We start from the raw sequence: 25,536 nt of genomic DNA on the forward strand, positions 1-25,536 counted from the left end.
ATATAAAAAGAAAAAACATTCACTCGGAGATTGAAAAGGTGAGTGCGCTTACCCCGAGAAAAGTGTCCAGAAACCTGGCAAAAAAAAAAAAAACATGTGCTTGCATTGAAGCAAAATGCTGACACTTTGAATAAATATTGAAACATTTTAAAACGAACTCTTTTTTTTTGTACCCATATGTTGCTTTATTCGAACTAATAAAGTTTTTTGGTTTACTTATTTATAGCATTTTAAAAATAAAATATTTTAAAATGGGTTATGTGACTTTTGGATCACCCTGTAGTACATATATATGAGTATGTATATAGTAGGAGAGATAAATGGGGGGATAATCAAGAAACACATGAGCAAAAAAAAAAAAAAAAATCAAAAATAGCTTTTTAAATGACATGACTGTTTGTACTACATTTTTTTACACAAACACTTGTTACTTAAAAAAATATATACATAGTGATAAATGTATACAGTTGATACTTGTAATAACAACCCTTGTCATTTCTTTAAAAACAAATGTTATATCACATGGTTGTCGTATTGAAATGAAAACTCAGAGGATAATTGTTATGTGAAAGTGTTTGGAACTTATTGGTGGTTGTAATGGAAGGGTCACTATCACTATAACAAGAGATTATTATAATGAGGGTTGACTGTATTACATGCAGTGCATATTATTAAAAAAACATCATGTACTAAATCTTAAGATGCATAAGATATCTACCTTTTTATTCAAAATTTCTGTTTTCGCTAAACTGTAAAAAGATAAAAATTATATTATGATACTACAATACTAAAAAATAAAATCACAAATAACAATATAATAAATTTTCATGTCTGAAACCTAAATCCAGGGATCTGTATTACCTCAGATGAATGAATTTAACTTTCTCAATCGTCAATTCGAACTCAAGAAAAAGCATTTTTTTTTTTGTCTTTTGCAATAAATCTTCGATGATCTTGTATTTTAAGGTCCTATAAAAAAACACAAATACTTCAATATGCATTAAATACACTGATGATGAGCATGAAGATGTTTATAAAATACACATATAAAATCATAAATTTGGTATTTCATTTTTTTTGTGATAATTTAACTAGATTGTTTTGCTTTCCATAAAACTAATGACTATTTAAAAGAACCAAGGAAATTTTTACAAAAACAGGACTCTACCCTGAAACATAAGATACATCTTGAGAGCATCTGTGGCATACATTTAGAGTAAGGGGGAAAGAAAATAAAGTAATTTGATAACATCTGACCTGCCTGTGTTTTCTTCGAATTTTGATGGAGATAAATCAAAACATATGCAATCAAACCTTGTTAGCAGAACATCTGGATACTCTGCATAACGGGTCATTTTTTCACAATCCCGATTGCCTTCTATGGCATTCTCATGTTATTTAACTCCTGATAATGTGTTTCCACACTCTGTTTAAAGGGGGTCACTTATAAAAATACCATTCATAAATTCTCATAGAAATCAGATACTCTTCATACGGTGTACATAATAAGCTCAATGCTGAATTATATATATATTGGTGGTTTCCCCGCCATTCGACAGAGCATGGGACCCCATATAATGGAGAATGATGGACTCGGAGCCCAAATGCTTGGAAGGAATTTTGTACGTTTTCTTTTTTGTTCGTCATAAATTTACTACAGACTGGACAGCCAAAAGTCTTAATTGCCTAGTGACCTGGCTCTAGAAATGGAAAGAGGTTCTGCTTAACATTTTCATGGGGACCCTTGGACAAATTGATATCCTGTGGCCTCTACCTAGATAAAAATATATATTTACACTCTCAAAAATCATAGTACCAATCTCATTATCAAGATAACCACCCATCTCTTTGAGGAAGCCTAGGTCACATATGGATATGCCGAACTGTTATGATTTTGAGAGCCCTGTGCTTTTTATGTTGACATATTTTCACATGATTTTCGTCATTCAACAACGTTTTAGTAGATGTTACAGCCTATAAAAGTTGGCCCATAACACCAAGAGAGGACATTACAGAACTACAGAGTGGCATCTCTGGAACCCCACCAAGACACTAAAAAGAACCTTGCCACACTTGCTAGCTTTCTACAAACAAAGAGCTGTCTTCACCAAGAAAAAATCAAAGTGTGATGAATGGAAAGGAAGTGCCAAGGAAAAAAAAACCTAAGATTTACAGCACCACTTACAGGGCTACCATGAAGCCCAAGGCTTCCCCCACCCCCACAAATTATTCTATGTGATGAAGGGAATGAATTCATCTTAGAAGCGGTTAACAGACAGATCCTAATAATCTTTCCCGACATCAACCAAAAAAAGGCACTACAGCTAGAGGCTGCACAGGCAGGAACGTCACTACAAAACCATCAGTGAAATTAGCAGAGTGATAAATCATTTGAACGACAAGAAGGCTCCAAGCATAGATAGAATAAATAACAGGATTGTTAAGACGCTGGAATGAGCCAGACCGGACCTCTTGATGACCTGATTCAAACCGTTATTTGAATCTCGCCTGCTTCCCAAGAGCTTCGAAAAGGCCAAACCTCTATTATTTGAAAAGAAAGGGAAACTGGGGAGTTAGGCCCAGAGTTATCATCCAGTCTCATTGATTTCTTGCATCAGGAAGGTCCTAGAGAAGCTCCTGGTGCAGAGAATAAAATAGTGGCATCCCAAACAGTTTGGGCTCCACCATCTCCACTAATGGCGGTGGCCGTCAAAGCAATGATGGACGAGCTGATCAGCTAACAGAACAGCAATGATGTGGCTAGAGTATTTATTGACGTAAGTGGAGCTTTTGATGGTCTAATAATTGTAATTATTAGGGCAATTACAATTTGATAATTGCAATTTTAATTAATACTGCTATAATAAATTTTTATTCCTTCCATATAGTCATTGTAATGTGATTTTATCATCATTACTCATCTTGGACTATTGCAAAATTCCATGATGTTGGGAAACTTAAGCTATTAATATAATTAACTGAATGTATATATATATATATTAGTGTGAATTATGTAGGATAAGTAGATACATTTGTTTGTAAATATGTGTAACATTTATATTGCATTGTATACTGATGTTCATAATAGATAATTTAACTATACATACACTGAAGAGCCAAAAAAACTGTTACACCTGCCTAATATCGTGTAGGGCCCCCACGAGCACACAGAAGTGCCGCAACACAACGTGGCATGGACTCAACTAATGTCTGAAGTAGTGATGGAGGTAATTGACACCATGAATCCTGCAGGGCCGTCCATAAATCCGTAGGAGTAAGAGGGGGTGGAGATCTCTTCTGAACAGCACGTTGCAAGGCATCCCAGATATGTTCAATAATGTTCATGTCTGGGGATTTTGGTGGCCAGCGGAAGTGTCTAAAGTCAGAAGAGTGTTCCTGGAGCCACTTTGTAGCAATTCTGGACGTGTGAGGTGTCGCATTGTCCTGCTGAAATTGTCCAAGTCCGTCGGAATGCACAATGGACATGAATGGGTGCAGGTGACCAGACAGGATGCTTACGTACCTGTCACCTGTCAGAGTCGTATCTAGGGACCCATATCACGCCAACTGCACATGCCCCATATCATCACAGAGCCTCTACCAGGTTGAACAGTCCCCTGTTGACATGTAGGGTCCATGGATTCATGAGGTTGTCTCCATACCCGTACACATCCATCAGCTCAAAACAATTGGAACCGAGCCTCGTCAGACTAGGCAACGTGTTTCCAGTCCTCAACAGTCCGATGTCGGTGTTGTCAAGCCCAGGCAAGGCGTAAAGCTTTGTGTCGTGCAGTCATCAAGGGTACACGAGTGGGCCTTCGGCTCCGAAAGCCCATATCGATGATGTTTCGTTGAATGGTTCGCACGCTGACACTTGTTGATGGCCCAGCATTGAAATCTGCAGCAATTTGCGGAAGGGTTGCACGTCTGTCACGTTTAATGATTCTCTTCAGTCTCATTCTTGCATGATCTTTTTCCGGTCGCAGCGATGTCGTAGATTTAATTTTTTACCGGATTCCAGATATTCACGGTACACTTGTGAAATGGTCATACGTGAAAATCCAAATTTCATCGCGACCTCAGAGATGCTATGTCCCATCTCTCGTGCGTTGACTATAACACCACATTCAAACTCACTTAAATCTCGATAACCTGCCATTGTAGCAGCAGTAACCGATCTAACAACTATGCCAGACACTTGTGTTATATAGACATTGCCGACCGCAGCGCCGTACTCTGATTGGTTCCATATCTCTTTATTTGCATACACATGCCTGTACCAGTTTTTTTGGCTCTTCAGTTTATATATATATATATATATATATATATACTGAGATCGTAAATACATGAACAAATATACAATATGACGCTTCTAAAAATCTTTTTACAAGCTTTTGCTTGAAACATTCTAAATTCTAATCCTGTAGAAAAAGGGACCTCAGCACCAAAGTTACCTCAAGGGACCCAAAGTATAAGTATATATTTGTACAATATACAAAGAATATGTTTTTACGTTTATGTTTGTTATATTAAGAAAAAAATCAACTCAGATAAATTTTGAAGATTAAACTTGTTTGACCAGTGAATAATTTGTTTTATGTGCATTGAATTCATCGGGAAGGAGTAGCAAGGCCATGACTTATTCCATTCATCGGATCACTCAGCTTACTGGGTTATATTTTTGCACTCTCAAAAGAGTGACCCCTAAACAAAATTTCTGCAATAGTGGTATGAACAAGAACAACAAAACACAAATGAAATATTATTCAAACTGGTTGCTAGTATACTACTTTGTCATAAAATAGTAGTATCAGTTATCACAATTTTTTAATTAGTTTTTCTTACGCATTAAAAAATAAGCAGTATTGCACAGACTTCATAATACAGTGAAACCTGTCTAAGACGAACACTGTATGGGACAGTAAACTGTCTTAGACGGTATCAAAACATAGTCTGTTAAATAATTAGTGCTTTTATTTGCACCTTTATAAAATGGAAATCTGTTTAAAACTTCATTAAAAATTATTTCAGTCTTTTGATGTTACATTTCATACAGGTTCACTGTAAATAACTTTACCATAATACTGAGACCATTTGCTTTAATTTCTCGAACAACCCTAAAAACGATTTGATGCATGAGACTTTAACCCTGGATCTTCTATAAAGAAAAACACATGCATGATATCAATTATATTTAAGAATATCAATATACATTCATTTTTATATATAATTTTACAGTATTTTTGTAATATTATATGTATTCAATACCTAGAGTAATTTAGTTCGAAACATCTGACAATAATACAGTCTAACCTGTTTAAAACAAAGTCAGAAAAGCAGCAAAAAAATTCATTATATCTGTATCCATCTGATACACATCGATAAGCAATATGAAATTCACTGGAAAAGAAAAACTTTATAATATGTAAAAATTAATAATATCCATGTTCTTTATCAGAGAGCATGACTGTATTTCTAATTTCCTGGGCCATCTAATTGAACTTGCTTTTTGTATTTATGATACTCAGTAGCCTAAAGTACATAGTAGGCTATCCACACCAGCTGCCCTAAGCAATTCTAAGCTGCATAAAAACTGGCTACAAGGTATTGCTATAAAAAAAATCAACCATTAAAAATGTGTGTGCTATGCTATTGTAACGTATCGCCCCTTGGGCCTCACATTAAGTTTTATTAAGTTTTTTACAGATGTCTCGTCACTCCCATTAACCCCCCTTGTTGACTAGCTAATGCTAGGTCCTTCCCCCGGGTGAGGACCTGGTTGTGTCATTATGATTTTTGTGATTCATTAGGGCTATTATATGTGTGATTATTCATTTGTAATGAAATAATTATATTCTAATACCTTGTTTAATTAGCGGAGGGCCACTGACTTCCGCTGGTTCCGAACATCCTTTGTCTTGGTCTCACTCATAATAACCCTACCGGTACTTAAAATAATGGTTTTTATGTGCCGATATGCAAAACAAAATGGCATTATAGTTTTCCTGATGTGCCAAAGGAAACTCGTTCTTACAGTGCGGCGGGAAAAAGTATGTAAATAGGCCTGGATAAGCCAGAATCGTGGCCTTCTAACTTTGTTCAGTTCAGTCTACTCACTCCACTCAGTGGAGCTGGTGGATGAATAACCTCTACTAACAACTAGCTGTTGTTAGTGTGATGTTACTAATGTCATAAAAAGGTGATCTCTTGAGCTAGGCTGGTCCGGGTAGTTCTAAATATAATCTTTCAGTCAACTAATAGTCATTTACCGTGCATTCTAGTCAGTTGGAAAATGGTTCCTTGAAAGGATCAGGTGATCCATAAAATGCTACATCAATTTGCAGTTATGTTCTACCAAGGTCTACAATGTTGTGTTGATGATCGTTGAAATGTTTCGTTGATGGACGTGATTCAACGAATTCTAATAATTGTGCAACTTCGGAAAGGTGCTCAGACTCCTATGGGTTCTTGAGGTGAGCTTCCTCAAGTGGTCAATGATTCGTCTCTCTCGCAAACTAGATACTCTATTCTCACCGTACGACTTACAAGTTGTTCCATGATGTCTCGCTGGAAATAGATGATTCCTGGCTGTATTGGGTGAGACCTTTCATGTTATTTTGCGAATCAGAGTGCTCTTACTGACATCTAATTCAAAACTAACATGTTTTATATTCTTTTTAACATATAACTTGTTAAAATATGTTGTAACAATAAATGTTTTGATTTGGAACCTACCTAGTTCGCTTATTATTGCCTGTTGAATTAATGGGATCCTTGAATCACAGGACTAATACAACTTAACCGAACATGCACCTAGTACACATTCCTCGACGGAATTTCTAACAAATCTGCACATGCCAGAATTTGTGTTCTGAGTGTAAGTTTGGCCCTAATGTTTTATGTTGTCAAACTGTGCTTATTTCGTGTTCATGCTGTCATCTGGCTTCTGATTTCTGAAGTAAAAATGGGAATGTTTGAATTTCCATGTTTTGTCAGTATCATGTTGTAGGCCTGCCTGCTCTCAGCGGAGAGACTTTATCAAATGAAAGAACAGCTCACATTCGTGCTATGTAGCTGGACAACCGCAGAAAACCAACTTCAGTCGACCACTACTGTGTAGGGGCGTCTTAAGAGCATCGTGGGCCCCCGGGCCAAATGATTTTTCTGAGGCCCTACCAGGCAAATTTTCGAAAATCTCAACCAGATCCCGTTTTTGTGAGGCCCTCTTTTCTCTTCAGGCCCCCGGGGTGGGCCCATGCCTTAAGACGGCACTGCTACTGTGCCGTCAACAGAGTTTGAACCTGGATCCTCAGGAAGAGAGTCCTTTGACCTTTGAAGACCGGATACACCTCGCTTCCCATCTCAGAGAGATATCGAAGCGTTCCCGAAGGATGGGTGTATCCGGAAAGTTTTATTAAAAACAACGTAACATGACCACCTCAGACGAAGGCAGCAAAATAAAATAATTTACATAAAAATCGATCGTCAACTCCTGAAGTCATATAACAAATAAATAAAATCTAAACAATCAACGCCAATGGGCAATCAAAATTATAAACGGAATTATAAGATGCTGGTGTATAGCCGTCCATCCCATAAGAATCCAGTAATCGTCAATTGATCGAATGATTGCCGATAATCTTGGTGTATAAAATTTCGAATCACTGGGAATTAGTCGCAGATCATCATCGTCTAAGCCGCCAGTCGTTACCGGAATCGTCACCGGGTGAACTGCGATCAGCAAAATTCACTATATAGCCGAGTAAATAACACTTAATTCGTCCTTGCCATCGATGACTTGATTCATCTCCTTGCAGGTGAACTTGGTTCTGTTTTCCATTTATCGGTTACTTTTGTTGACGCCGACGTGGTCAAAGATCATATTTCCTATTTAGATCAATCGCTGGGGCTCTTGCTGGTTTGAACTCGTCATCGCTCCCACCGCTCAGACGCGCACTTCCAGTCTTCTTAGTATGTATGCGATGTAAGTTGCTATCGAGGAACAATATAATCCACCGCACCCGAGCAAGGCCCATAGGGCTCTTCAAAACTCTTTTTTTGAAACACAGTCGACCGTTTTCGGGAATAGCACCAAAATGAAATTTTTTTGTATATGGGCAAGATGTCAGGTAATGCCATAAAGATCCAATCTCACCACAAGCACACATGGCGTTGTCCGACTTCTTGAAACGTTCTAGATACGTCGGTAATGGGCCGTGCTCAGTTATCATGATCACTTTCTCTCTAGACCAAATGGAACTATTCCAACGGATGCGTTTCTGTATCTTATAGGCATCTTTATGTGCATTCTTGTCCCATAGCTGTTGCCACTTTTGTAACAGGTCACTTTTTAGCACGTGTTTGATGTGACTGCGTGGTAGCAAGAGTTGTTCTTCCGTTGGGAGATTAAGAGCATCTTTGGCCAATCTGTCCGCAATTTCATTCCCCGCTATTCCTGCACGGCCTGATAGACGGATTGATACTGATAGACGGATGGTCGTATAAATGCTTGCGTATTCGCCGAGTATTTTCATGTGGAGTGCGCTGATCACGAATCGCATTAATACTAGACGCGCTGTCAGTATATATCGTCGTCTGCTGATTTTGCTTAATGGCCCATTCTACTGCAGCTAGTATGGCCAGAACCTCCACCTCAAAGATACTGTTCCCTTGACGCAACCGCCAACTCCAAGCCTCTTCAACAGATACTTCTGCATTCATAACTACGTATGCACAGGCTGTGGATGTCTCTGTTTTTGAGCCGTCCGTGAATATACTAATAGCTTCATCCGATGAGCATTGTTCCGTACCAGGCAGCGGAACTTGATTCTGGAACAAGTCCACACTGGGATGATGAAGCCAACTCTTATTATTCCCTTCGTAGGCATCAGGTGTTATAAGAATTCCGTCCATCCAAACCTCCTTACCGAAATGCAGGATTGTAGATCGACGAGCGTCATATTCAACATATAGGCTGAGCGGAGGGTTTCCCGTAGCAGTATACAGAACATCATTGGCCGTAGTTCTGTATGCACCAGTTACATACAATAAGAACGGACGTTGGGCAACATCGAGTAATTTACGGAGTCTCTGTGTCGGGTTTTTATACCAGATGGCGCTTGCATATGAAATCTGCCGTTGTACAACCGATCTGTACAAAATCTGAGGAGACCTATTGTGAGGAGAAAACTGGGGCATTCTCTGCTCCTCGACCTGTGGTCCGTGTTAAAGCGGAGGTCTTGCGCCATGTTCATGAGCACACAGTCAACACATCTGCCCGTTCTGTCCATATGAGTGTTGATCGGTTGAGTATACCCGGTCATCTGCATTCGTCTCGTCGATACGCCTCGTATATTTTTCCAGTTCTGATGGCGATGGCGTCCGAGTTCACGTGTGTCACCATATACCCGCCTTTCCTCGCGTACTACTCCTTGTGAGAGATGGTATTTTCTTCGCCGTTGGTCTTGTCGAAAGTGATCTCTCGCTGTACCCAGTGTACTGTCCCTATAGTCGGAAGTATAATGGTCAGACGTAATGTGTTTCTGTCGGTGTGGTGGATAACAGTCACGCCTATGAGGATCATAATCACCCTGACATTTCTTTCAGCATCAAAATTGGGAGGGTTTGTGACCTTCCTACTTGACGGCTGAGCCAACTGCTCCTCTGCGTGTTGTACCTGACTACGTCTATATACCTTGAAAGAGTCTAATTTCGCCGCACCGCTGCTAGTCTTGGTTAGGTAGCTCATTCGCTGGTGACGAGCCTGGGGGGTTTCTGTTGCGTAAGTGTTTTTGCCATGCCGACTATTTTTACTGCCCTGAAGTTCTTCTCTCAGTTGCTTACGGCTATGTGTTGTTGTTACGGTATCAGTCCCTTTCATAGTTCGGTCATAGTCTTCACATCGTTCAGCCCAGGAGAGTGGGTTGGATTGTCTCTCTTCGTTCGCGTCATGCGATGAAATTACGTCGGCTTGTACATCTGATTCCACTGGGTTTGACAAGTGTAGTGAGATGTCCACGCTCTTAGTCCTTTCAGGTGCAAGCCGCCTGCCCGATAATATTTGATATTTGGGCCACTTTTGGCCACTGTCCCCCAGTTTTTCAACTTCTGCCCACGTTCTCTTTAATCCGAGGGAGGAAGGTGACAACACTTTCTCAGCTGGAAGCGCAGTGCTATTCTTCAGTTGCTTATTCTAATGCAGTTGTGGCCAGGCGTCCACCTTTTCAATTTCTATCGAAGGACTGTTCGTTTGCCTAGACCTGTCAATTTTGACTTCACGTTGTCTCTGAGGTTTGGGAGGTTCCCAAGGTAAAGTGGTTTCGTTGTTCCAGCTATCCTCAACGTAAAAGATCGAGGTTGGCAGTTGAGAAGATACTGTCGTCGTTGGGCTAACACATGCATTCCTCTCTCGTGGGGTGTCTGGTCCCGTACCATTATATTCTGTATCACTTTGGGAAGCTACTACAAATTGAAAGTTCTGTTGCCGCTCGTCGGTGAGACAATCTTCCCGATCTGGTGAGTCCACGTCCGGAGCATGATCCAAGATCGTCTGAGTTTCTTTGTCAATAAGTGGACCAGTTTCACTCCGACACACTGACAGATGATCAGTTTGAGTGTCTCTACTAATAAATATGTTATGTTCTCGCTGATTCACTCTCTTGACTACTGACTGCTTACTTTCGTAACACGAAGCGACCGTTAGAACACCATCCGACCGAAGTTCATTCGTACATGATACGATTGTAGAACGTTGTGTGCTAGTTTGGCCCATTACACGATCACTGACTTTTTGGGTCATTTTGCGCCGTAATCCAGGGAAGGTCACTTTGTTTGATTTACTTTTGACGTTAGAATTCTTCGTAGGCGAGGGTTGAGTTTCTGACTGCCCAACTATCTCCATGACCAGGTCGACTAATAGACGACGAACACTGTGTTGATCATTTAATGACACCTTGCGCCGCACCTTTCCCGAGGAGAGTTTTCGGGTGTCTCGAACGAGATTCCAAGTCGATTTAATTGCTTCTATGGTGCCTTTTAGCAGGCACTGTAGACTTTCATGATCACTGACAGGCAGGCGGTGATGGGATCTGCCCAACGAATCTCTTCGGGGATCAGTTAAAAGTGTCCAGACGTTCCACGCAGCATCATACGTATAGAAGCCATCAGCATCGAGAGTTTCATTCGTTTCGTGGTCACCTAAGATCGCTTTTACCACAGAAGTTGGCACAATGTTCTTTTGGGTCTGGGGATGCAAAGCCGGAGTCACGACATCTGAAGCACGAACTGTTGATTTCAGGAAATTCCTCTTGGGAACTAATCCGTAGAGGGGAGTAGCAGTCTTCATTGAACATTGGCAGCTTCGTGTTGCGTAGGAAGGTGTCCCAGGTCCACCGGATAAGTCCAAAGCATTCAAAAGTTGCGAGTTGCAGATACTGGTGATATCGATACGGTCGTCCGATGACGTGGTGTTATTCATGGCCAAGTGGTGTCGCAATTGTTCAAATTTCATGTTGATCAAAGATTTTGGTCAGTAATGTGACTTTGTATTATCCTTGCTGTTGTTTGTGTTAATTTTATTTATTATACCTTATTCTTGGCAACTTTGCTTATAATAATTATTCTCGGCCTTTGAAGGAACAGTAGTGCATCTTAAAGTAATCTGCTCTCGAGGCCAGCCGAAAATAGAATTCAAGAATAAGAACTCCTTTATATTACAAATAATAAGATTGGCCTTGTTACACATGTTATGGAGCCATAGAAGAATAATACAGCCTCTACAATAATGATAAATCTATAGGCTTGTATTAAGATGGCGGGTTTCATAGAATTTACTTTGAAATCGAGCAAATTTTTTTTAAAAAACGATTTTCGATGATAAATTTGAACCGAACATTTATGTCACACATAAAGTACACAAAAATTATTCAATCAGCCGACATTTGATGAATTTGAAGTCCAATGGGAGGGCCAACGCTGTAGACAATGGCCGACCGATCCGCAATTCACTCGGCGCGATGTAAGTGAAGATAACTTTTCATCTCGACGCCGTAGACGCTTGCTTCGAAGTTCTAAAGAGTCCTTTCGATGTCCCTCAACTCACGGCACACCAGGATCCGTCAGCTTACAAATGGTTACGCCGGGATATGATGTAATTCCGGAGCTCCGTCAAAAGACGTCTTAACACTGTAGAAGCCATTGTCGTTTTCAGGAAGAGAGTCCAGCATGATGGCCATGTGGGCATCGGCTGCTGCAGTTTGTAAAACGTGACATATAGTCACATATCAAAATTGGTTTTGCCCTGGTCAGAGTGCTGTAGCACTGAGGGTAGGGACCCGACTTCAGGTTCCACAAATATATGAAACCTTGTTTCAATATTCAATAGAACGATAAATACCTCTACAACAATATTTCTGCTTGGTTTGCAGAGCATTGCTATATCAAGGTTTCACAGTAATTAATATTCCAATCAGCGTTTGAACTAGAGAAGGGCAAAGGAGGCAACTGCTATGGTGGCAAACTTTAAGGTGGGGGGGGGGGATTTTAAGAGGGAACAAAAATAAAGTTATAGAACCATTAAGTTTTAAAGTTGAAGGGGCAGGTAGAACTTTAATGAGATATTTACATAACAAGAAAATTTAAACATTTACCATCTTCACTTCAAAATATGGAAGCTGGATGGCAGCACCAGCACAGCACACAAACAAGTACAACTGTGACAACATAACTATATTAGGGCGACACATAAATGCAAGCAACATATTTCAACATGTTCTAATTCATTAAAAATTCCACAGCGGAATGTGAATGAGATCCATGTACGATCGTACTAGTAGTAGCGGTGGTGGGAACAGCAAAATCATGCTTGAACCGCAACCCCCCCCCCCCCACCAACAAAAATCATACAGTCCTGATTCCAAAATCACCACCTCTTTAAAGGTAAAAATATAGTATATTGTTTCTGTGGCAATAGATTAGGATTGTGTACAGTTGAAGTTAATCTTCAGGCATGTCCACATAGGCTTACTCACTTTGACTATAGTTTGCTGTGGTTTTACTTTACTAATTCTGCATGTATTTGCTTCTTTTTTTCTGTTTTTTCCCCTCATTATGCTTAACTAGGTTGCGACCGCAGCCTTGGCTATACAAAATGAGAGATGCAACAGAAACTCCTCTGATAAATACATTGTTGGCAGGTTCTCCCACATTTGTCTTTTATTTAGTGCACATTGCTTGGCACGAGATGAAATATAACATGACAGCCATACATATGAATGGGAAATCTTAGCAAACAACTCAAGAGCAATGCATATCACTCACAAGGCTCAGCACAGATCATGGCGTGAAAATAGTGACTAAATTGTATAAAAAAGTGACCAAAATATTTTTAAAAAGTGATCAAATGGGCAATGAACTTTGATTATCAGCAAATTGAATGAACTGTTTTTACTATACTTTGTATTTCAAAGGAACTCTTCTAAATTTCTTTTTTTACAAAACAGTGTGAAATAATTAAATCAAATTCGAATCCATTTTGCTTACCAGAAAAGTTTTGATTAACTTGGCAAATTTATCAACAACTATGTGCGAAAGTAAGTACAGGATGTTTCACGACGGGCCCCAAACTTTGAAAATAAATAACTTGGAAACGGTGATAAAAGCTTGTAACCAGTAATATGTTTATTAAAAACCGTAAAATTCTGATGCAGAAACCTAAAAATTTTAGTAACAAATTGCGTGATAGATAGCGCCGCAGGCGGCATTACCATAAGTAGGCTGTACATAGTGGGTACAGCCTTCGTTGCATTCACATCAAAAGCAATTCAAAATATTCACCTTTCACACAACACACGTCACAAACGAAGAATGACATTGTCAGTGACTCTCTGTAGTGTGTAACCTGAAATCAATGCACAAGCTTGACAAATAGCCTCCTCCAGCTTGTCAAGTGTTAAAGGATTGTTGTGGTAAACAATATCCTTCAGTGTGCCCCACTGTAAGTGTCAGCCTTGTTGACGCTCGCCTGACCTTTGCCCCTGATGTAATGGTAGTACATGTGCTATGTTTTATTATTGAGTTTGTGTTATGTCTATCATATACTGTATGTTTATAATTATTTTCTGTCGACTAAACAAACTTGTTACTTACGGACGTTTTCGGTGCCAACGTGCCACAAACTGTTTTAGGAAGAAAGGGGAAACTAGTTTCCGAACTTGCCACTTGGAACGCTGATGTCGATGGAGGCGCATGTGCGTTACTCCTCATTTGCATGCTTAGTGATTTGAGAGCTATATATAATCACGTCCGTGCTTCAAATCGGCCTTCAGTCTCATGTAGCGCTAGAATCGCTAATCATCCGAACAACTCGGCTGGTCCGATGTTCCTGTCACGCAAGTTCCCGTCAGTTGCTCTCCGAGAATGGCGTTCAGGGATGTCTGCTGGTGTCTCTTCTCGATCTTAATGCCTTCGGAGATCTTGCCGACTGCGATCTGGCATTGGCTGGCATGGTCAATAGCTGTGATCCGATAGTTTCCTCATATGACACTGCTATCTGATGCTACCCTTTCGTCACGACGTCCACCATCGGACTCCACCGCTTGAACGCCAAAATCCAAGTGTAGCACTGCGATGTACGCGATCTAATGACGCCCCTTCGTCAACGCCCTGGGTTCGTTGAGATATCCGTTAGCTGAACTCCATCACTTGATCGCTGAATACCTTATGTGGTTCTACCGGTGTTCGTGATATAATATAGCCTCATCAACGCCCTGGGTTTGTCACGATATCCGTCATCTGACTTCTACTGCTTGATTGGTGAAGACTAAGTGTGGTTCTGTTGACGTTTGTGATCCAATTCCGCTGCCTCGTCGATGCCTTGGGTTTCTTCGCCAAACTCTCTGTGTGATTCTACTGACATCTGTGGTCGAGCATCGTTTCTTGAAGACCATAGCTGAGTGTCACTTCCGCCCTAGTCGCTTCACCATAAGAATACTTTGCGATTTTCCTACTAGTGAAGGATTTGCCCTTGAATTGATGTCTTAACTAATGTTTTAATTTGTAATAATAGAAATAAATAGTTGTTCGAAACTGTTTTGTTCATTGGCAGATAAAGACATACGTTGCACCACAGAAAGTAGTTACAGGGGGTGAGGTCGGTTGAATATGGAGACCAGTCCATGCCTTTTCCCTTAACTGTAGAATAGTTCAACGCAATAACTATCATTGAAGTATTTGTCCAGTAAGTCAAAAGCGGCTTGTGTATGGTGTGGGCGAGCCCCATCTTGCATGAACCATGCTGTGCGTGATCGATGGTCCAATGCTTGTTGAGTGGCGACAAATTGTTTCAAAATCGCAATATACCGGTCAGTCGTCACCGTTTCTTGCAAGAAAAAGGGCCCAATGATGCCTTTGCAAGAAATTGCAGCCCAAACGTTAAGTTTTGGACAATGAGCTGGTCGTGCGTGAGACAAATGTGGGTTTTTGGTACCCCAAAATCACCAATTGTGGCTGTTAACGCCACCATCCAGATGAAAATGCACCTTGCCTGTAAACCATATTCAGGCGACATTGAAACCAGAACTATCAATCATGTTGAGCATCTCATTAGCGAAATCCTTTCTTTGTCGTACAGCTCGAACTGGTATGGCGTGCGGGCATTGAATCTTGTACAGAAACATGTTTAATGTCTTTTGCAGGATTCTGTACATGCTGGATGGCGTGATTCCGGATTAAGCTGCAAGTCTTTGGACAGATTTATTTGGATGACACTCAATAACTGCAGCAAGTGCCGTTACATTTTCAGGTGTAACGAGGGAGTGGATGAGACCCAAATTTCTGATTAACTCATCAGCCACGTTGCCTGTCTGTTGAAAATTTTGAATAGCTCATGAATAGTTTTCTCATCTGGGCTTTTTGTGACTAGAAAAATCGCGTTTGAAAACTTCTCCTTGTGGCAGTAGGGCTGTGATTTAATCAGTGGTACTCAAACACAATAAACACACATTCCTCCATGAAATACATCACTTCTGGAATTTCTTTCACTATACGCTAATAGAGGTCACGTTTCAATGGTGAAATCTTTGATGACTGATCATTTTTACCGCCTGAGCTCCCTTCATAAAGAATCTGTAATGTCACATGCGGCGCTATCTATCGGCACAATTTGCTACTAAGATATTTAGGTATTTGATTCTTATGGTTTTTTAATAAACATACCACTGGTTTCATGCTTCTATCTATCACTGTTTCCGAGTTACTTATTTTCAAAGTTAGGGGTCCTTCGTGAAACACCCTGTACAATGGAGATGTAATTACATTGCGTCATTCATAAGTAATAGTAGCAATCCATTCCCCCATGTTGCTTTCGACAACTTATCTCAAAATCAATTTGAGCAGGAAAAATTTCAAAAGAGGAAAAAGCTTTCACATTCAAAGGAGGAAAAAATAATGCAATAACACAGAGTTTGATGAGAGACTTTGTTCCATCCACATTCTAGTGGATTTTTCATTGTTATGCTATGAATGACAGTATACAAAATACAGTCATATTTTTTTTTTTACCTATAACAAATTTTATTTACACATACCTAGGTTTGTATAATATGTTCAGACATGTTTTTTTTAAACTCTTTGGGCCATTAAGGCATTACAAGCACAATTAAAAGAAGCAAGAGCCAGCAAATAATTCCTATATTCACTGCTGGATCACCTCTAATTCTGTATCCCAAATTGGCTGTACATTCCACAATGACATTAAAATCTTTTAATGAACTGTTCAAACATAATCTGTAAAAAAATATTTCACCATTTAAAGTGTTTCAATGCAGACTATCACTGCTAAACCATCTTTTGAAAATGCAGAGTTTTGAAGTAAATGTTCAAGACAAAGCGGTAGAAATAAATTGATTTCATCAAACAAAATTTATTGTATAAGGGGTGATCAAATGAAAAGGTACGAAACGACACGGTGGGTAGAAATGTAGACTTTATTCAAAATATACACCATAGGCCTGAGCACAACGATCACACTGATGAACAAGCCACAGGATTCCTTGTTCCCAGAATTCCTGTGGCTGTGACGAGACCCAGTCCTTCACAGCGTCCTTGAGTACGTCGTCCGAGTTGAAGCGCTTCCCTTTCAGGTGTTTCTTCAGTAGACCAAATACATGGAAATTGCAGGGCGACATGTCCGGACTGTAAGGCGGATGGTCCAACGGCTCCCACTTGAACTTGGCCAATTCCATGTGTGTGACTTTGGAGACGTGTGGACGCGCGTTATCATGCAGCAGAACCACACCCTTCGTGAGCAGCCCTGGTCTTTTGTTCTTGATGGACCTGCGTAGGCGTCGGAGTGTCTCACAGTACACATCAGAGTTAATGGTTTTTCTGTGCTTGAGGAATTCCTCAAGTAGCGGACCTTGAACGTCGAAAAAGATGGTGAGCAACACCTTGCCTGCTGATGGCACACGGCTTTGAACTTTTTAGGGGGAGGTGACGACGCATGCTTCCACTGCATGCTGTCCCTCTTTGTCTCTGGCTCGTAGTGATGGCACCAGGTCTCATCACCTGTGACGATCCACTCCATGAAAGCAGGGTCTTCCTGATACCGAAACAGATGTTGCAGTGCTAGCCCCATACGCAGTTCCTTTAGCTGGTCGGTGTGTAACGTTACCAAATTGGGCCCCGTGGAAATCGTCCTTATTCTAGTCATTGTTTATATATTTTGTCTCCGGGATCGACCGGCAGGATCGTGTCCGCCGATCGGTCTTTAATTTATGTTTGGTTGCCAGATTCAATATTATGATGTTTACAATATTTCCTTTTCTCATGAAGTTATGTAAATCAGATACAAGCTAATACCGCACCTTCAATGTTGTGATTGGTTCTTCAGTAAGGCATTGTGGGAATGCTGCTATATAAAAGCCAGCTAGAGATGTGCTGACTCTCGACTTACTACCTACTTACTTCCTTACTTACGACCGACTTAATCAGTAAGGCGTCACGCCCTGTCATGGTGTGAGCTAGATCGTCTCATAAATAACGATGAAGTTACAATAGTAGAAGTGTGCCTTGGCACTTATCCCGTCTCATCGCACGTAAGGTTTCAATGTCGTCGTGATCCAGTGATCGGTTAGTGGCCAGACCGGCCACCGTGGACTTTCATCTCCAGTTCCATGTGCAGTGGCTGAGCTTTCATCTCAACGTGTGTGTTTACACCAAAATCGTCTGAAGCTGGTGGTGACGAGTCTTTGGCTGTGCGGCAGACACCTGGGAGTATCTACCGGAGGATGTGATAAGACGTGAAAACCTGGACAACGGCGGTGAGATCGATTCATATTTTTGTTCCATTGTGACAATGAGAGAAAAGCCTGTGATAATTGTGATAAAACGTTAATTAATAGTTTAACATATAAAGGGCCTGTGATAATTGTGATTACACTGATTAATGGTTTAACAATATAATTGAATAAATGTTATAATTCTATCTAAACTTTGTCTATTCCATTGTTGTCATCCACTCAATGTTTACTGGGGGAAAAAATATTAAAGAACCGGGAGGTAACGATCAAGAACGTTACAGGTGAGCTGCTTCGGAACCCAAGCGGCACACACCTTCCGATATCGCAACCTGTCGTGAACAATTGTCCACACGGTTCCATAGCTGACATCCACCTTCACCACCAACATTTGCAATGTGACACGCCGATCACTTCTCACTAGGTAGTCCACCTTGTCGATGAGATCGCTCGTGATGACAGTGTTTGCCTGGCCTGGTCTCGGGTCATCACTCACACTCTCACGGCCTGCACGAAAACGGCACTCCATTTTCTGACAGACTTGTCAGAGACACATTTCTCCCCGTAAACTGTCACCATCCGGCGATGAATAGCTGCCGGTTTCTCACCTTCCGCTGTCAGAAATCGGATAACACCTCGCTGCTCCTCAATCGTCGAATTTTGCAACACGAACGCCATCTTGTCCTCATACAGACTGCCGCATCATTTGGACGGCGCTTTTGATAAGAGCCTCTGCTCTCTCCTGCGCCTGCGCATGCTCCGATCCCAGTCAGAGACTCCAATCGCATCCCGAGATGTCTCGCTACGTTCTCCCATGGCGGAATATGCAATATTTAACTGTTACGTTTTTACGTCGTTTCGTACCTTTTCATTTGATCACCCCTTGTATCTATGTTAAGCATTCAAAAAGTAATGAAAAGCTTGATAATATCAGCACAACAGATATATTCAAAAATTGTTAGCCATCTCCTGTTGAACATCAAGAATAGTTTCATAAGAGCTGCATGAATGACAATAATCCCATTATTTTTTTTATTGATTCAACCCGTACAAATGTACATAGGAAAGTCCTCTTTCAACCTCAAATAAACTGCAAGTGGAAAGAGCTACAGATATTCATATATGTGACAAAAGCAAAAAAATTTTTAATTTAGAAATTAAAAATTTCAAAAATACTTTGTTTCAGTTGGATTTCAAAGAGAATGAATGAAATGCTTCACTAAACAAATGACTAATTGAACACAAAATTGGGAACAGCTTAATACTTTATGGCAATCAATTGTGGGCAAGAAAATATTTTGTCAAGATTATGTTATAAATTGCTCAGCATTCGTAGACAAAAAAAGTACACGACTGCAGGGTGGAAAATGGACAATTTGATTTTCGTAGCAGAAAAAATTGTTTTTGAAGCAGCATTTATCAGTTTTGTAGCACCTTAAAATTTTGGCAGTAAATAAAATGCATGGTTTTTACACACATCAATGCAGTATATAGCATACATAAGATTACTTTTTACCTCAAAAAACCAGGCCCGTCATTTGGGGAAGGGCCCCCCCCCCGGCTTTTGAAAATACACTAAAAATGATATATATATATATACATACATACATACATACATTGAGTACATGTCTTTGCCCCCCCCCCCCCGGAAAAAGTTGAAATGACGGCCCTGCAAAAAACCATGTTATCTTAGCCAAGAAGGGGTGCCCAAGGCACAAATAGATAAAACTTTCTTCTAGAAAGAATTACATGGTTTTAAATTTTTATATCATAAAAAAAATTAGGCACACTTCTTGATAGGCCTATTTATATCTTTAGATCCACACACTAGACATCAGACAATTATCTGAATGATAAACTTTGCGATGAAAAATAAAAATTGGCTTCACAGAAAAACAAACAGAACAGCAGCAAGATTCAAACATGATTTTGAAGTGCCGAAAACAAAAAACATCTCTTTCAAAAGTGTTTCCCATTTACTATTCCTAAATTTATGAATTCATTTCAGTTAAAAAACCAACACAATAACACTAACCACAAATATGCAAAAAGCATTCAAAATTATGATGACATGTTCTGAAACTGTTCATAAAAAGCTAGATGAATATAAAATTAACAATTTTTTTTTTACATATTACTGCTTAAAATTATATATTTTTATGCGTATTAATGTTGTACCCAGAATATACTCTCATTATCTTGTTTAAATTTCACTAAATGCGGATTGTCATTTTATATTGAACTGTTTGTTATACATCATGTCTTAAATTTATTATGTTTTTTTTCTATAATTATACTGTGTTATTGGCGGCTCACAATGGTAGCAAAAAAATGTAATACAATTTCTTTTTGGCTTCCTGGAAGGACTTGGCGTCCCTTGGGGACACATAGTGTATATTCGTTATATGTGTATGTGTTTTTTCTTTTTCTTTTGTACTCCCTTTCGTGTGTTATTGTCCAGTATTTGTCTAATGTGTGTGTATTTGTTTAAAAAATAATAATAATCAACAAATGAGAGGATAACATAGCATTTCGGATTTGAAAAATAATTATAATAACGAAGTGAGTGTTAAGGTAATTGACTTGGTAAGGACTAAGGTAAGGATTTGGTATTCACTAATTTAAAAAAAAAATAGCCGGAGGAGAGACTTGGAACACTCATTAGAAAAGTAATAATTTTTCTTGTTTTCACTGCTGATGCAAGTCTAAGTTGTGCTTTTGTTCTCCTCAGTTTCATGAATTTTTGAATGTTTTGCTTCTTTTACCAGAATTTACTCCTTCATAATTAAAATGTGTTTCTTTTTGAGTTTGCTCTAGACCTCATAGTCTCCAAAAACTAGTGTAGTAGTCTCCCAAACTTTTCGTTCCATCGCCCCCTTCATCAGAAATTTTTTCCTCTCATCGCCCCCCCAACTCAAGTAAACCTATAGGATCCTATGTTAAATCAGTAGGTTATATTGCTCCCTTGGACCATTCCATCACCCACCAGGGGGCGATATTGCCCACTTTGGGAAACACTGCTCTAGACCATTACCTCAGTTTGATTCAACATACCAGGTGTACAAGTATGAAATGCGGATTTTTTTTTAAAAAAAACACGTTAAATTCGGAAGAATGATAAAAAGTGCTTTATTCAAAGTATGCTCTATTGCTTGTTATAAATTTCCCCCATCTTTCCCGAAATTTGTGAATACCAGGCCAGTAAAAATCTTCCCCTTTTGCTGCGAACCATTCATCGAGCTATTTTTTCACATCTTCGTACGAACCAAAGCGTTTGCATTGGTGGGTCACGACCCATCAATGCAAACAAGTGGTAATCGGAAGGAGCCAAGTCTGGTGAGTAAGCCGCATGGGGTAGAACTTCCAGGTGAGTGCTTTCAACGTGCCGCGAACCGCTTTTGCTGTATGTGATGGAGCATTGCACATTGTTGACTAACGCCCAATTGCTCTGTGAGTTGTTTTTGTGTCTGTGTAGCATAGCTGCCAACTTTTGAAAATGAAAATTCTGGAGATTTTCGCGCAAACCCGTATTTTATGCTAAAACCACTCCCTAATAAATACAATAGGGATTTTTCCAAATAAAATAGGGATTTTCCAAACATAAAAGTTAAAGCATAGGGAATAAAATCCCTACTCAAAAACTGAAGTCAAATTAAAATAGGGATTTTACACACATGGAAGTTAAACCCTTGGGAATAAAATTCCTACGCAAAAAACAAGTGAAATTGGAGGCCAAAACTTCAATGATGTAAAAATAAATATTGCGTTCAATCAGAAACGCTGTGAACAAACATTCTGCGCGAATGACCCCAAAATCATCGGAAGATGAAGGAAAACACCGTCAATTTTTGAAGAACACTGACTTTTTGTGACACTTGCTTGATGTTTTTTTTTCACTTTACGACTGATGATGGCAGTCTTTCCATGACCGATGTTTATGTCCGTAACACAACTTGTACAAAAAGGAAAAGTCGGCCCTCTTCTGGAACGTTTGATGAAAGGAAATTCATCGGGGAATAAATATGTTTAAAATTGATTATATATGTTTTTGCTTATCATTATTCATGCTTTGTTATATCGCACGTACGTAACTTCAACAAAAGAAATTTTGACCATATGCATGTCACTATAATCTTCAATTATTATCCAGGACTATTGGCTGCTAAGCCATTTCCCTGCACGATAAGACAAACAACTTTCTTGTTACCATCAGAGGGTTTGTAAAACTTCCTTAAAAAGGGAATTTCCCCATTTATGACGTGTGACGTCATTTCGAAAGGGGAAAAAAAGGGCTTCATGCCCCACAAGAAATTCCTTAGAGACTGTTTTCATAAGCGGGGATTTTTTGAATGAAGTAGGGACTTTTTAGGGACAATTAGGGATTTTTGTGATTTTCGTAAAAATTCGGGAGATTTAAGAACTTTTCGGGAGATCGAGCGATGAAGCTAAAATTCGGGAGATTCCCGAAAAATTCGGGAGACTTGGCAGCTATGGTGTAGTATCATCTTCGTCCAACAATGCTTCCAATTCCACATCTTTTTTTTTGGCGGTTTTCCATGTTCGTTGTCTGCAACATCGAAGTCGCCACTTTTGAAATACCGAAACCATCATTCACACGTATCTTGAGATGGAGCATGTTCACCATAAGCTTCTCGAAGTAATCGGTATGATTCAGTAGCAGTTTTCTTCAAATGAAAACAAAAAAATTAATGCTGTCCGCGAATGCTCTTTATTCAGTATAACTTTCGACATATTGAACACAACAAAACAACACTATGCACACACTTTTCCAATTTATCACTCGTGCGCATCTGACACTTGTTGATGACACAACAAAATGGCGCAGCGTCAAATCTTTATATCACAAACTGCATTGGTGCACCATCTGTTTTCTGAAATCTGCATTTCATACTTGTACACACCTACACCTGGTACTTTGAGATTACTTCTTTTGCTGGGTCATTCTTAGAATATTTATCAGAAATTTTAAGAAATTTAATACAATGATTATAAACCATAAAATTAAATTGTTAACAATAGTTTTAAATTATTAAATTTAATAAATTAATTTAATAATTTTTAATTATTTTAAATTGAGGGAGAGACATCCCCCCCAGCATCAATGGCAGAGCTTACTAATTCATATATATATATACGATGTGTGGTGAGTTTACTCTTTTTCTGTTAAAAATTACAGTGGGGAGTAACATAAAAATAAACACTGCCAAAAAATTGTAAATATATTTTTTTACACACAATGTACAGGCCAGCATAAAAAAAAAACAAAAAAAACCCATTGAACTCGCCCTCCACCTGGAGCACCCAACTAACCAAGACCATAATAAGATTTTTTTGGAGGGGGAATATAATTCTATCAAAAATGCCATCCAGGGTGCAGCCCCCTTCCCGGGTTTTGGATCTAATCTAGATGTGTAGCAAAGCCACTCGAAATTCTTAATGCAGCTTCGATATGTAGTGACCAGGGCCGCAACTATGAACGACAATTTACTATCACCAGTATCCATTTTTTTGAACAGAAAAAGAATAAACTCTACACCCTTCCTGGTTCAGTGCTTGGGAAACCAGACCCCCCATCTCCTAGTGCATCATGGCAGTGACAATTGCAAGACAAAAACAGTTTGCTAACTCCCAAAGTCTAAAAGGGGGAAAAAAATCAAAATCAAGATTTTTTTACACAATGCGAAGAATGGAGCACAAGATGTCGATATCGAATCAACAATCAGCATCATGAAGATGCTCTAAAATAAGCTTTACAGCCAGAAGTGGATAAAGGTCAGTTGGTGATCCCGGGTGCAAGAAAAAAAAAATTAGGACTCTTAAATTAGGAAGTAGGGATTTTCAGGGCCCTTCAGAAGTTGGGGCCAAGGGCACAAGCTCTGTGAACCCGTTGTTAAATTCATCTCTATTTATGGCTTGAATGCATGTTAACTGAGTTTTTATCAACATAATGACCAATTTTCGTCTGATTTGAAAACCCGTTGTGGTAAACTAAACGTTGATTTGCCAGATTAAATTATCTTTTCACAAATACTTCTCCTTTCGATCATGTTTGGAGCTATGGTTTCTTGTAGAGATTCAAATCCAGTTAGAAAATATAGCACAAATTTAATTTCTAGATACATTATAATTTTCAACAAAAATCGTAGATCATAATTGTAAAAAAATTAGGTGAATTTTTCAAAATAATTTTTTTTACTGGGGGAAATGAATTCAAAATATTGTGTGCCTCTTAAACCTTGGCCAGCAACAAAAGTATTCTCCCACTGCACGCAAGTCAGTTTCTACACACAGGTCCTTTTAAATCATTTCAAATAACATTTTAAAAAAGTAACGATAAAAAATCGACAAAAGAAAGGATAGTACAAACAACAAATGTAACTTAAGCAATGCTCCAAGAAAGGAATATTCAGCCCTTAGAAGGAACTTTTGAAAATCAAATAAAACAAAGGATGAATTTTAAAATAAGATGAAAATGAAAGAACGAGTAAGCACATGGAGAAATAAGGAAGAATGGTAGAAGAAAAGAGGAAAAAAATTCTTTGTTGTAATTAGCCTTTCATGCTAGTTCGTTCCGGACCGGCTTTTCCATAAAATGACAACTCTTTAACCAAGAAGCTTTCATTCCAAGTGCCTTGAAATCAAGTTATGCTGACGCCACATGGTATACTCCCGGGAAGGGGGGGCTAACGGTAGTAGTTCAATGAAGAGAGGGAGAAAATAAGTTACCTTAAAACTAGTAGAGTTCCTCTTTAAAGAAATGAGAAACACCAACAGCAGAAAAGAGTGAGACAGAGGAAGTGTTTTTTGTTTGTCAAAGAAGTGGAGAAAGTGGCTTGGGCCTGAAAATATATAATAAAAATGACCAGTTTCTAAAAAGTGACTTTTAGTGGAAAAAGTGATCTGAGCTGAGCCTTGCACTCACATAGATGAGCCTGAAGATCAATGTCTCAACTATTTTTGTAACATACATTTTTGTCTTTGCTACGACTCAAATTTAATTTAAATTTTCAGTAAAACTACAATGCCCAACGCTTAATGTTGATAACATTACAAAATTCAAAAATGTCCAAAAATGCTAGAATATCATCAGAAAGGCTCAAAGGTACAGCCGAACACCACTATAGTGCCCATAATGTCCCCCAAACCCACTTAGCACCAGAAATTTTCTGTGTGAACAAATCTTTTATTTCCAGGGATTACATGTGTTAAACCATGATTCAAT

At 39.2% G+C, this 25,536-nt stretch overlaps 1 protein-coding gene across 2 annotated transcripts in view; it reads right to left on the minus strand.

Annotated features, from left to right (window-relative positions):
- Nucleotides 1-25,536, minus strand: part of LOC149081426 (uncharacterized) — a 191,939-nt gene that overhangs the window by 26,959 nt on the left and 139,444 nt on the right. For both annotated transcript variants that reach the window (XM_089238360.1, XM_089238358.1), the window contains 3 exons: nucleotides 5,078-5,158; nucleotides 862-969; nucleotides 719-749 (listed from right to left, as the gene is read on the minus strand). In XM_089238360.1, coding sequence (XP_089094486.1) covers nucleotides 719-749; nucleotides 862-969; nucleotides 5,078-5,158 — 220 coding nt within the window. The remainder of the gene's footprint in view (nucleotides 1-718; nucleotides 750-861; nucleotides 970-5,077; nucleotides 5,159-25,536) is intronic.

The sequence above is a fragment of the Pholcus phalangioides genome, unplaced genomic scaffold, assembly GCF_987345545.1.
Source record: "Pholcus phalangioides strain wild (caught in Gottingen) unplaced genomic scaffold, Ppha-v1.0 ptg000010l_1, whole genome shotgun sequence".
NCBI classification, from domain to species: Eukaryota; Metazoa; Arthropoda; class Arachnida; order Araneae; family Pholcidae; genus Pholcus; species Pholcus phalangioides.